This window comes from Sipha flava, unplaced genomic scaffold, assembly GCF_003268045.1.
Source record: "Sipha flava isolate LNK unplaced genomic scaffold, YSA_version1 48843_pilon_pilon, whole genome shotgun sequence".
In the NCBI taxonomy this organism is placed as follows: Eukaryota; Metazoa; Arthropoda; class Insecta; order Hemiptera; family Aphididae; genus Sipha; species Sipha flava.
In genome coordinates, this window is record NW_020273294.1 from 1 (window position 1) to 13475 (window position 13475).

Consider the following 13475-nt stretch of genomic DNA (forward strand, 5'->3'; position numbering starts at 1 on the left):
AAATCTGATTCTTTACCGAAATTTGACGTACCCTCCAAACTTCCAGACGATTCTGTGTGCATAGACGACCCTCCGCGGAAGTCTGATCCTGTACCGTAATACGAGTTACCCTCAATGCTTCCAGACGATTCTTTACGAGAATTAGATCCAGTGCCAAAGTGTAACGTGTTTCCTTCGGATGATCCTCCTTGGGAACTAGACCCAGGGCCAAAGCGAGAAGTACTACCTCCAGGCAATACTTTATTGAAGGTTGAACTTCCTGATGATAAATCTGTTTCGTCGAAATGTGCAGCTCCGTACACACCACGGGATGAACCATATTGTATGTCACCCGCCTCACCACCGCTTTCTGATTTGAATACGGTGGAAGTACTACTTGATCCTGATGTGATAACGTGACTACCCACCTTTGATACACTACCTAATGAACCTTCGTTGTGAGAAGATCCAGTATAAACAGAAGATAAACCGGTTTCCTTGGATTCGTAATCATTACGGATAACACCTCCTGTTCCTGCAGACGACCCAACGGTAAATGTTGGTCCTTGATTAACATTGTTTATCGAAGAACCAAAACCTTCATTACTTCCACTGTTTCTTCCATTTCCAGTAGCAACATTTGATTCTAATTTGGAATTGTGGTATCTAATTTTTTTTTCATACGATCCATCACCCCATTGAGATTTTGATTCTTCTTCGTCTTTTTTTTGAATTTCCAAAAAGCGTTTTTTTTCTTCTTCGGTTAAATCTTCAAATCTTTTTGTTTCTGTTAAAACTGTATTAGAACTAGAAATAGTGTTTTCCCCCTTGATAGTAACAGATGCATCTAAGCCACTGGAAATTAAACCACTCGATTCAAAATATGATTTTCTTTTACGGTCAATCTGCAAAGCATACGTATATAATTAACACATATACATTTTATTTTATAATTAAATGTTGAAAATATTTGTATAGGTAATGCTTATTTCATTATATTCAACATATTAACTTACATTAATTTTCAATGGGTTGATTTCTTCAATAGCTTCACATTTGATTTGGCCACTGGTTTCAGGCATTTCGAGTAAATATAATAATGGATCTCCTAAAATAAAAAAATTATTTCTATTGTTGAATATATTTAAATAATATTATTTTAGATTAACGTGAACACTAATAGTACAATATATGCCTATTATTAATTGAATCTTAAAATATTATATGTTGATATTTTATAAAAAAAAATAAAAATAAATAAATTTAATATTTTTATTACCTGCCAATGTAAACAAGGGCCAATCAATATAGGCTTCAGCTTCTAATATATCTGAAGGTCCTTTATTTCTAATTCCGTATATATGAATAACTTGTGGACCTATTTGCTTTTCATCTGTAATATTGACAAAGTCTTCTGCCGTTATGTTATAATGCAAATCCACAGGTTTTGATGTTCCTTCGATAATTAAATCGGTGTCTACTCGGAGAGGCACTCCCAAGTATTTAGTATTGTCTGATATTGAATCTAAATTTTCGGGATTTGTACTGTTTACCATCATATTGAATTCATATCTAGCTTTTGATTCGGTAGTTTGATATGGTTCTAAAACAACTTTAAATTGTACCTGAAAATGGAATTGAATAAATAGTTTGAAATCATTAAATAGTTATAAAAATATCTCACATATTTATCTCGAGGCAATGGGTTTCCAATGTCACAATGTAAAGTGTTGTTCGTCATTATAGATGGAGCTGAACATTGTACAGGTATATCATTTTCATTGTCATCTAATCTTTCTATTTTCACGTAATTAACACCCGGTGGTACAGTCATATCAAAAGTGGTCTCAAACGAATCTTCACCTTCATTTTGTACAATGACATCGACTTTTAATTTTTCATTAGATCCAAGTAAGAAAGATTCAGAACTCCTGAAAAAAAAAAGAATGGTCAATAACATTTACTTTGAATCATTTTGTGACTTTTGTTATTACGGTGTAGCTATTAGCCGGAGATTCGGTATGCAAATGTTATCTCCTCCACAGTTCTTTTGTATACTTATCGAATCCCTTGAAACGGCAAAAAGCTCATTATCGAGATCTAATACGGGCGTTAAAGTTCTAGTGAATTTTCTATTCTCCTCAATAATTCTGTACCTTAATTCAGCTTCTATTGAAGTCAATTTATCCCTAATATTATTCTAAAATCGTAACGCAACGTTAGTAAAATAATAATATTAAAAATAGATTCGACATAATACCTTTAAGTAAACGTTGAATGTCTTACAAGATTGAACATTCTTTTCCAGGGTTAAGCTATGATTCAGCAGGTTTCTGTTTTCTTCCGACAAGAAGAACATTCTTGGAGACTTCGGTTTTTTAGCGTCCAGTACTAATTGCATTTCCATATCTAAAAAATAAAATTATTGTCTTCAAAATCACTGGTTCTGTTGATATGTTATATTTACTTACTAAGTTGATCATCAACCCCAATGCCTGTATACTGTAAACAAGTAGTTAAAAATAAACAGGGAACCCAAGTGCCATCTTTGGTTGTACATTCTCTTCGTTCTAATGCAATTTGTTTATTATCAGATTTAAAATAAACGGATGTGGTCATTTGGGCAACTGGTCTAGACTTCATAAAATAAGCTGTATCTGATTCGTAAGCTCCAATGATCAGATCTGGGTACTGATTATTATCCAAGTCTAATCCACCAGACAATGAGAAACCAAATGTCGAAATAGGTCTTCCTCCTAGAGACACATCTTCCGATTTGATCAGTTGAGAATACTTTTGCCGAATACCTGTTTTTGAACCGTGGTATATATAAACAGCGCCTAATTCATGTGGACCATCGTATGGAGCTCCAACAGCAAAATCTAAAATTTCAAACAGTGTTTAAGTAAATACTTTCTTCTAATACTAGAACTGTATTATTGAATTACCTCCGAATCCATCCCTATTTATATCTCCTAAGCCACTTAGAGCTAGTCCAAAACGAGATTTTGAGTTGAATCCCATTCTTGTGTTTCGTTCAAAAAATGTATATCCCTACGAAAATAATCACATTTGATGAAATAATAGAATTGTTCATAAGACATTTTTCTAGTGATCATTATTTGGTATCTTTCATCCAATACAATTGTAAAATTAAAATAATTAAATATGAACAGTAACTTAAATAGCAAGTTAATTTATTAAATTATTGCATCAAATAAGTTTTTAAAAATTTAAAGAATGGCTTAGAAAGTTATGATGTTTAGTTTATCATGAAAGAATACATGTAAATACGTTTTTACAGATTAAAAAGAAAATGTATGCATATTTTTAAAGCTTACCTCTTTTTTCAAGTATACGTAAACTTTTCCAGTCTCATAGGACCCATCATTTTTCGAGTATTCGCTGTATAGTGGTGCTCCGACTATAATATCATCACCACCATCTCCGTCTACATCTGATACGCAAATCGAATAACCAAAATATGCACCAAGTTGATCACCGGTAATGTTGTATAAATTCGTCAGATTTGTAGAGTATAAAATAACCTGTATAAATAGCACAATTTATTACTAAAATTATAAGCATAAACTTATTATTGTAGCGTTATTTTACTTTTCCCAAGAGTCCACTGCCTTTGGGCATGCCAACCGCAGCACCGGACTCCGAACTATATCCAAAAGTCCCAACAGCGACTGAATAACCAAGATACGAATCATCTTCCGTTGGTGGTCCTTCATTAGTTGAGAGAACTTCAGGTCGACTGTACAAATTTTGAGAGTAAAACTGACCTATAAAATAGATATATTTTGTACTTTTTGTTTTAAATATCACGACGTTCCTTTCTCCAAGCTTAGTGAGTTAAAAAGTTAAATTTTTTTAAAAAACAATTTATTCCCCTTCAAATTTGTTTATGTTATCCTAAAGTGTATTTAGTGTTTTTTTTGTGAATGAATATTATTTTGGTACAGAATGTTTCGAGTCTCGAGTGTCTATCGGATGTTGTCATCTGTTGCACGTGTTACTAATGAGCATCTGTCATCAGCAGTAGTACACCTGTCTCCATGACGACTATAGACCATTTATAGAACGTTCATTTTGTTTTAACTCTTCTCCGGACATTTATGTCTTTTTTATTATTTTCCATCTAAAAACATTTTCTAGACCAAAATATAAAACCCGTGAGCTTACAAAATATGTTTTTGTACTATGAAACACCCTGTACCTATATGGTGCATGGTTATAGGTGTAATTTAGAGATTGTGTGGATTAAAATAATTATTTAATCTTTTTTTTCTCTGGAATATTATAAAAATATTAAACATTACAACGAAACTATTTAAAAGTTGTAATTACAAATTAATGATTAACATAGGCAATTTAAGCAGCAGATGTTTAGTAATACTACGACCAAAGCAAAGCGAAACAATAAAGCATCCAAAGAATTTCCACAAATCACCATTATGCAATTCCCGATACCCTAATCATGCCAATAAACAGGGCTTGAAATTGATTATCATTAATAATAAATTAAAGATATTAATATTGTAATAATGTAATTCAACTGAAACAATTCTTAATCATTAAATTGTTATCTTAGATTTAAAAATATATCCTAATACCTGAACATTGTATCATTAAATTATACTTCACAGTTCTTGATTGGCAAAATTAAAGAAGGGGGGACTCTGTTAGCTTAAAAAAAAAATTGCGTCCCCAAAACTTATAATTAAGCGTTATAATTATAATGTATTAATTGTATTATAATGTATTAGTAGGGGGACGCTAAAATTTATAAAAATTAGAAGGGGTACTTCATCCTCCTGCGTCCCCCCTAAAGTCGAGCACTGATACTTCAATGACAAAAGTAATCACAGTAAATTAAAATATATAAATATTCTTGAAAAAAAAATAACATTTGATAAAAAAAAAAGTAAAAAAGTAAAAAGTATAAAAAAGTTTAATCATTATTGAATTAAATACTTATACATATTTTTGGTAATGAAAATAAGATTAAACATAAATGAACAGTGGTAAAGATGAAAAAAAAATATTCTTCAATTAAAGCATTCGACCATTAAATTTTAAATGTATATTTTTTTTATAATAGGTTTACAATTTCAAGCCCCATGATTAAAATATATTATAGGTTAATGTCATCAATGACTTCCGGAGGGAGTATTGTAGTTCCATTTTCATTTTCAACACTTGTTTACCTTCGTCGATGTCGTCGATGATATATTGTATTGCCGGTAAATATGGCAACCGAGCTGCAGAACTGACTGAGTATAATTGGCCTGCCAAATAACATTAAAAACACGGTGTTTTACATCCAAAAAAAGTATTAAGCCCCAACGAATGAATCATGCCCAAAAATATAGATAAAAAAAATGCACATTGTTGTCTTTCCCAAAAACAAAGAATATGTGTTTTCGCTGAGATCGTTGTACGATCCCCAAATATACAGACAAAGCAACATAAACTACATGCCGAATTGTGAAATTAACAGTGCATGCATAGGAGGCACATCTTTTCTAACCTGGCGTAGGAAAAATACAAATTTACATACATACAAAAGATACAATAATATAGTGATTTTAATGACTAATATTTAATTTTCAATATTTATTATAAATGTGTGTATATTTCATAAAACTATTGTATCAATGCAATTCTATGGTACCTATGCTGTAATTCGCATGATATAATCTTACCTTGCCAGTACCAACTTCCAACAGCGCCAATGAACAACCGGCTTCCGTCCTAAGAAAAAAAAAAAATTGAAAACACTATATTTAATTTTTCAAAATCTAAATGTCAAGTTAAAAATGTTAAGTTTTTTATATATATAGATTATGTACCTTAGAAACAGATGCTCCAAGTCCAGCTTGGCAAGTACCCTGTTTATGGTGACCCCAATTCCCTAGAACAGCAATATATGCATATATAAATCACTATATATTTGAATACACAAATTCATAAAATTAAACGACCCAGTTATTTTTTTAGGCGCTCATAACATATTTTTAAATCTATAATATTTTACTGTATTTTTTGAAAACTTAATAGTTATTTTATCTATAAAACTCTCTTTAGTAATAAAATGCAATTTTAATCAATTACAAAAACATGAAATAATACGAAACAATGTGAATTAATACGATTATTATCATCGTCATGAATTCGAACAAATGTTACGTCTACGTGATATTAAAAATTGTTATTATAATAGAGCCGAAATTTTTATTTATTATTTTTCTACAAACTATCAAACTTTTATTGTAAAATATTCTTTAAATAATTTTAAAATAAATTTAGTTCACTTACGTGTTCGGCATGGAGAGTACTCAGAAAAATCATTAAAATCCCTTGTAGTGTAACACGTACCGACAGGATCTTTTCTATTACCGTTGATCGTGAAATAAACGTATCTCGGAGCGCAAGCCTGAAAAATATATTAAACATGAATCAAGTTGTACATTAAATCTGATGACCATACTGTACGAGTATAAACATGTTTGTATATTTTCTTTAACTCAATTTTCCATTGCTCTATTACCCTATTACCATTTACGAATAATTTTAACTACCGAGGTTTTTTTTCGATGACTATGGAAATAATTGCGTTCTTTTGATTCCATTCAGTCGTGCCTTAGCTGTCAGACAAATTAGTATAGAACATCTAGAGACGAATATGTGATGTACGAGTATAACAATAATAGTCTCGTTATATGTATTTTTTTATTTTATTTTTCATTCCAAGTAGCTCTTAAATTCGAAGACATTGATTAATCGACCGTTACTAATACGAAACAAGACCATTTATTATAAAAATTATTTCATCTCAATTATGCCGCACGATGGAACTTTTTCTAAATCATTATTTTGTTAAAGAAAAATATTATCTAAACAAAACAAAACTAATGCAGACTGTAAATTAAGTACAATCTAACGCACATTTTATTATATGTCCAGCTTAAGGTATAACCATTAATAATATTCACTATTCAGATAATAATAACGGGCGGGTTTAGGCCAAAATAGGTATGTTTGTTAATCGTGATTCATTATGATGGAATGCTTTTTATTAGTGATTTTAACATAAAGATCTTTCTTTACTTATAAATATAAACTTTAGTATAGTATATTTTCAACTATAGAATTAATTAATTATAATTTCTATTGGTAGATTTATATTATTGTAATACACGAGTATAAAAAGTTTTTTTCATTTTAATATTTAATTTAAAATTCAAACTTATATACTTAACACTAAATTAAAATATTGAAAATGGTTTTTTCATTCAAATAGTATTAAGCTTTTTATAGAATATGCATAAATGTTTATATGTTATTTGAGTTTTGTCGAAATGTGTAGGAATAATTATTTAATAATAATTATTTATAAAAAATAAATAATATTAATATATGTATTTTGTGTACAACTATTTTATTAATATTTTCAAATCTCTCGATTCTTGAAAATAGAGCTTATAAAATAACCAAAAATGTTAAGCCATTTTCAATGTACAATGAAACGGTTCGAAGTATATTAAATTTTTCTCGCTTTATAATTGTATAGTAATCACTAGGGTTCGGAACTTAATGCACTTAAAAATAACTAAATATGCATGCACTTATGCGCTTAAAAAAGTACAAATATGCTTTAAAAATATGCACTTGTATTTTATTTTTGTATACAAAATTTTCATTTGCACAAATATTTTATAAAATTATAAATATAGAAAATGCAAAGTAATAATAAAAATTTAAAAAAAAAATAATAATAAAATAGCATTAAAAATGTTTCTTGAATAAAAAAAATGCACTTATAGAATATTTAATAATCATTGAGATATTTTCCTAGAAAAGTATTTATAGAAAATCATCGTATTTCGGTAACAGCTGTTCCTATTTATTATATAATATTTTATTTTAGATTAAACTAGCTATAGTAATAATTTATAGATATATATATTATATTATATTAACCAATAGGGGAAAAACATTGTTTTTAATATCGAATGGAAATTTGAAAAATACGATACAAGAATATCAAAAAAGTTCTATCAATATAAATGTATTTATTTTTTATTTTTCGAATTTTCATACTGAATCTTCTACAATTATAAAATATGCTCTAAAATCTAAAAATTACTAAATACGTAAAAATATACACTATACATTTTAATGTTTTTCGTAGTATCTTGAAGTGAATTTCTAGCCCACTTAGCAATAAATCCAATGGTGCACAAAAAAAGATACAAATGCAACAACTTCCGAGCCCTAGTAATCTCTGTATACTATTTCTGACACAAGTATTTTGATTATTTTTTACGTTACGTTAGATCTTGATTTTCACCTATTTGCACTTCCACATCGGTCGAACACGTCTTTCATCTAGCAAATTACCCACCCGTATTAAATTATTGTCCGATGACTTATATGTACATCCGTAAGAACGCTTGTTGTTATTATTGTTGGATCCACCAAACATAGACCTTCTAAATTATGTTATCAATCGGTTGTTTATTTTTTTTTCTCAACTCATTCTGCTGCTGATCGTTCCTTCTTTCGGGCACTACACCAGAAATCCAACTAATTCTATAATTACAACGATTTGAGTTTGCATTTATCCAATACATATAAAATATATTTTCTATGGTCTAAACCGGTCACGGACACGTAATCAACAGCGTTGTAACCAAATCGTTTCGAGCGTTCCCCGCCAGATATTTCTAAATTTGGAGCTCTGCTCTTTTTTCGTCTCCGAAACCGCACACTACACCTGAACGAGTGGGTGTTTCCGTTCTCGTCATTCTATCTGATTTGTAATTATTATCGTTCGTATTCGAAAACCTACACAGGCTAACACATTTTATTCACTGCATCGCGGGATAATCAACAGAAAATTCAACTTTTATGAAGCACGTAAATAGGAAGCTTAAAATTTAATTACAAAAAATAAAAAACTTTATGCAGTTGAAATAATTTTATTTTGATGCAAGATAGGTGATTATTACTTTTGAATTGCTGTTAAAAAAGCTCAACGATAAATAAGTTTATGAATCGTTAAAACATAATATTGATAAGTAAGATATTGGTAACGGGGAACAATTTAAGATTACAGTTGAAATGTTTTTTTATTACTACTGTATATAGATATATGTTTTGTCATTGGTATAATTGTAAAAATATAAGTAAAAACATAAATTATTTATTGTATATCAAAAACGTTAAATTTAAAACTATAAACATAAAAAAAAAATATATTTTTTGATTTTTGTAAAGCACCAAATAAAAATAATCAATATGCATATAAAATAATATATTTAACAGTTGTGTGAAACATAAACAATTTAAATGGAACCATACTAGATTTATATTATGTTAAAATTTAAAAACTCTGAGATTTTATTGGTAAACTTATATTATTTATATGCCTTGCTATTTATGAACGATAAAAATCAAAGAGTTAAAGCGTTTGGATTTGGCATAAATATAAATGTTTTAATTTAGTTGCTACAGTTTGAAGACGCTGATATCCATGTTACTTTTAAACATATTTTTGAAGTTTGATCAATAAGCTAACGATCAAGTAACATGTAAACCGAGTAAATGGGTTAAATAATAAGTTAATTTTAGAGAAAATAATACAAACGAAAATTAAATAATAGAACTCAATAGAAAATGCTAAAATTAACAACAAATCAGTTATTTATTAAAAACTGACGATTATTGATGACGAGAAACATTTTAAAATATATTTCTATTTCAAATTGTACTATATACATTGACCTATATAATTGTGCGAGACAACAAAGTTTTAGTTGCGTTCATATTATACATAATATACGTGTACACGATTGTCTACTTTTGTACATTTATAAATACGTGTTGGTTTGAGTAGAACATTTTTCATAGTACATACTGTTTACAGATTATTGCAGTCATCTATATTTCGTATTTATTATTTCCGAGCGGTCGATGTCCATTGCGTTGTAATAAAACCAACCGTCACAATTTGTCGTCGACCGACTTCTGGACAAGAGTACACTTCAGTAGTGTCCCTTGTAAGGGAAATGCTTATAGTGCACACACGCCGATAGGACCGGCGATATAATGTTTGCACGAAGACCACGACTTATTATATCATACAGAAGTTGCGCGCATATGCTTTTGCTTGTGATGTTGTTTTTTTCTCCTTTCAAACCGCACACGACTGCGAGGCTTATTCGACTACATCGGCGACGGTTAATATTTATTGGGTTTACGTCGATGTATTTAAATATATAATTTTTCTGTAGGCCGGGTGAGTACAAATATCGAATACAATGGCAAGCGAAATGTATATAGGATGAAAAGAGAATATAAAAAAAAAAAAAATCGCCTTTTATGTCGTTCGAACGTCATACTATCCGCGTGCGGAGGAGCTTCAGGCGTGCGACATGCTCGTTTTACAATCCACTTTGACCTCGGGCAAACCGGATCGGATGCAGCGGCGTTCCGTTTCATTCAGTGTACGATATCGTATTATATAGGTACTATTTTATATATTTAAACATATACTTTACATAATATGTGTTCGCGTATATTATATTATGGTTAACTATCTATCTCTATATACATGTGTATGAGAGTGCTTCAGTGCTTGTGATAATGTGTGCGCGTACATGTATATGTACTTTCAACTCGGTTGACGCGTATAAAAAGGAATAAAAATAAAAAAACAGAGAATAATGATAAGATTCATACCTAAAACACATTAAACACACGTATTGCACGCATGCACACACGTGTAGGTAGCCCTTGTATTATAGTAGGAGACATAATATTTTAACAGTCGGCGGGTATCGGGTTTCATAATCGTTTATTCGCCGCCACGAATGGATGGATGACGCGCCGTCACTCGCGGTTCATGCCAGTTGGGTGTTTTCAAAACAAGTTGAAAACAAGCGGTCTTTTTACGTCGGGGTCTACTGAAGAATTAACATTTAACGTTTTTTTTCTATTATTGTCCGAAACGATACATAATCATTAACGATGATTTAGGTAGTCGATCCTTCGTAGTCGTGCGTTCGAATTTCCTTTCTTTATTTCTTTTCACTTTTATTATACTGTAAACAAACGCGCGACGAAATGTAAATAAATGTTTAACAGGACTTTGTATACATATGTATACACAGCACCTATATTCTAGTACAATAATTTTAAATTTTTGTCCGTAACGCGCAGTGTATATTTATGTATCGAAGGTTCTGACTCCGATCTTTTATGTACAAGTCTAGAAGGCGGACAATCAAGATTATGATTTTCCAAGCCGTCATATGTTTAAAACCCAACACTTTTGACAATAACCACCTGTGAAGAGAACCCCCGACCGATTTATCCTAGACAACGAAAACACTGTACGTGTACTATGTGATGGTAATAACGGATTTTCCTATAGTCAAATATCTGAAAAAAGAAAATCATCGTCAATACAATTGTCCTTAAATACGATCTTACGTTTCTATGGGTTTTATTAAATTTTTCTTAAGACCAATTCATTGTTGAACTAGAAAAGGATTCTTATATATATTGTACATTGAAACACATGATAAAATAATCATTTTAAATCTCGTACCATGACCATAGTGTTTTATAAAATGTTATCCCGTGATAATATTTTATAGACAAACTATTATTACACATAATTAGGAAGTTTTGTTCAAACTTAGAAAACATACTTTTATGTAGAAGGTATAAAAAAATGGTGTTTATAACAACCAAAGACTGAATAAATATCACCCTTTTCTGTGCACTTGATTAAATAAAACATAACTATGTTATGAAAAAATGGCTTATTTCTCTTGTTATTAATAAATTCTGATTTTAAGCCTTATTAAGATTGTAGCGTTTCTCGAATAGAAACAAAACCTGATTCAATAGGTATATATATAGGACAATTACTTTTTTAATGTAATCATTTTAATTTTGCGAAATCAAATAAACAGTATTGGAAGCTTTATGCTTCATAAAATAAACATATAAAACATGCGTTCTTATGAAGCTGTCGGTGTACGCTGTACATTGTAAAACCATGTAGGTAGGTCAGATGTCTGAAGAGTGACGACCATAATGAGTAATTCATTAATATAAAGGTGCACGAAGCCGATGTCGTAAATATAGCCTCGAGGTTGTTTTTATTTCATGTAAATGTTTGTTTAATTTTTAAATTTTTATCATTGTTGTGAATACTATTCGAATACAATTCAAGACAAATATGTGGATTTCCACGCCACCTGGTGTTAGGTATTAATTACTTCACACGTTTTGAAGAAAGTAATGAATAGTGTACACATACATGCGCTTACAGTGAAAAATTATCGATCCTGTTACACGTACTAGACACCTCGTATAAATTCTTTTAAACGATTGTAAATTCCCGGGAGTATTGAGTATACATTATTACAGTATTATACTACTTATTTTATAATACGTCTTGCCCTTTAGCTTATTAAGAATAATTAATCTTTAATGCGATTTAAATACCTCACTCATTGTAAACTAAATAATTCGCGTACCTACACGCACCATTAAATTTTTATATGACACAGGTGATTAGGTACACCATTATTTTTAACTTATATATAAGACCATTCACACTGTCACAATATAAATCATCAACAGAATATGATATCTATAATAATATAGGTATATATAATACAATATATGAAATATATTTTTTTCTTATCTTAAAAGATCAAAGTAACAAAAGTACTGTACATTTATACGATTAACAATACTTTTATTCTCACTACTATAATAAATCTTTTAATTATATTATCGCAAATAATATAAAAGAAATTAAAATTAAAAAAATGTAAAAGCTTGAGTTTTATTAATAGATGACTGCTTAAATACGAAAAAAAGTATATAATATTATTTATTTTTTTATCATTAATTTATAAAATTATTTAGCATATATTAATATATATTTGATATATATTTAACATATTTAATATAGTTATATATGATATAAAATATAAGATATAACTTATGAGTATGGCAAGTTACATGAATAGGTGCTTATTTTTTTGTTGAGGGGAGAGAGTGATTAACCTTATTCAAAATTATTCGGGCTAGGTTATTGAGGCTATCTATAGCTGAAATAAAGAGGTATATAACGTATATCCTAAATCATGGTTACAACAATACGGTCTTTGGTGGATAGGGAGTGATAAGTTTCTATACCCCCCCTAAATTACGTGCCCAACTAAGACATTTAGTAAACGGATTATTTAAAAAATGTTTTAATTTTTAGGTAAGACTATATTAGCTTAATAAATTGAATTTATTTTTATTTTTTCGATACTAATTCAAAAGTATTCCAAGTGACAATGTACCTATAGATGAGATCTAGAAACATAAAACTAAAGATAAAAATAAAGAAAGAAAAAAAAAGAACACACACATACACACACTCACACAAATTATAGTCGTCTTCAATGCAC

General features: G+C 29.6%; 1 protein-coding gene across 1 annotated transcript in view; it reads right to left on the bottom strand.

The window, feature by feature from the left end:
- Nucleotides 1-16: 16 nt before the first annotated feature.
- LOC112689965 (integrin alpha-PS2-like) overlaps nucleotides 17-13475 on the bottom strand; it is a gene marked incomplete at its 3' end in the record, with an annotated part of 49730 nt that continues 36271 nt past the window's right edge. The window contains exons 5-18 of the mRNA XM_025563851.1: nucleotides 6307-6424; nucleotides 5841-5902; nucleotides 5694-5742; nucleotides 5196-5276; nucleotides 3595-3770; nucleotides 3321-3527; nucleotides 2928-3033; nucleotides 2451-2861; nucleotides 2240-2388; nucleotides 1974-2179; nucleotides 1664-1910; nucleotides 1259-1604; nucleotides 996-1087; nucleotides 17-884 (exon numbers count right to left, since the gene is read on the bottom strand). Of these exons, the coding sequence (XP_025419636.1) occupies nucleotides 17-884; nucleotides 996-1087; nucleotides 1259-1604; nucleotides 1664-1910; nucleotides 1974-2179; nucleotides 2240-2388; nucleotides 2451-2861; nucleotides 2928-3033; nucleotides 3321-3527; nucleotides 3595-3770; nucleotides 5196-5276; nucleotides 5694-5742; nucleotides 5841-5902; nucleotides 6307-6424 (3118 nt within the window). The remainder of the gene's footprint in view (nucleotides 885-995; nucleotides 1088-1258; nucleotides 1605-1663; nucleotides 1911-1973; nucleotides 2180-2239; nucleotides 2389-2450; nucleotides 2862-2927; nucleotides 3034-3320; nucleotides 3528-3594; nucleotides 3771-5195; nucleotides 5277-5693; nucleotides 5743-5840; nucleotides 5903-6306; nucleotides 6425-13475) is intronic.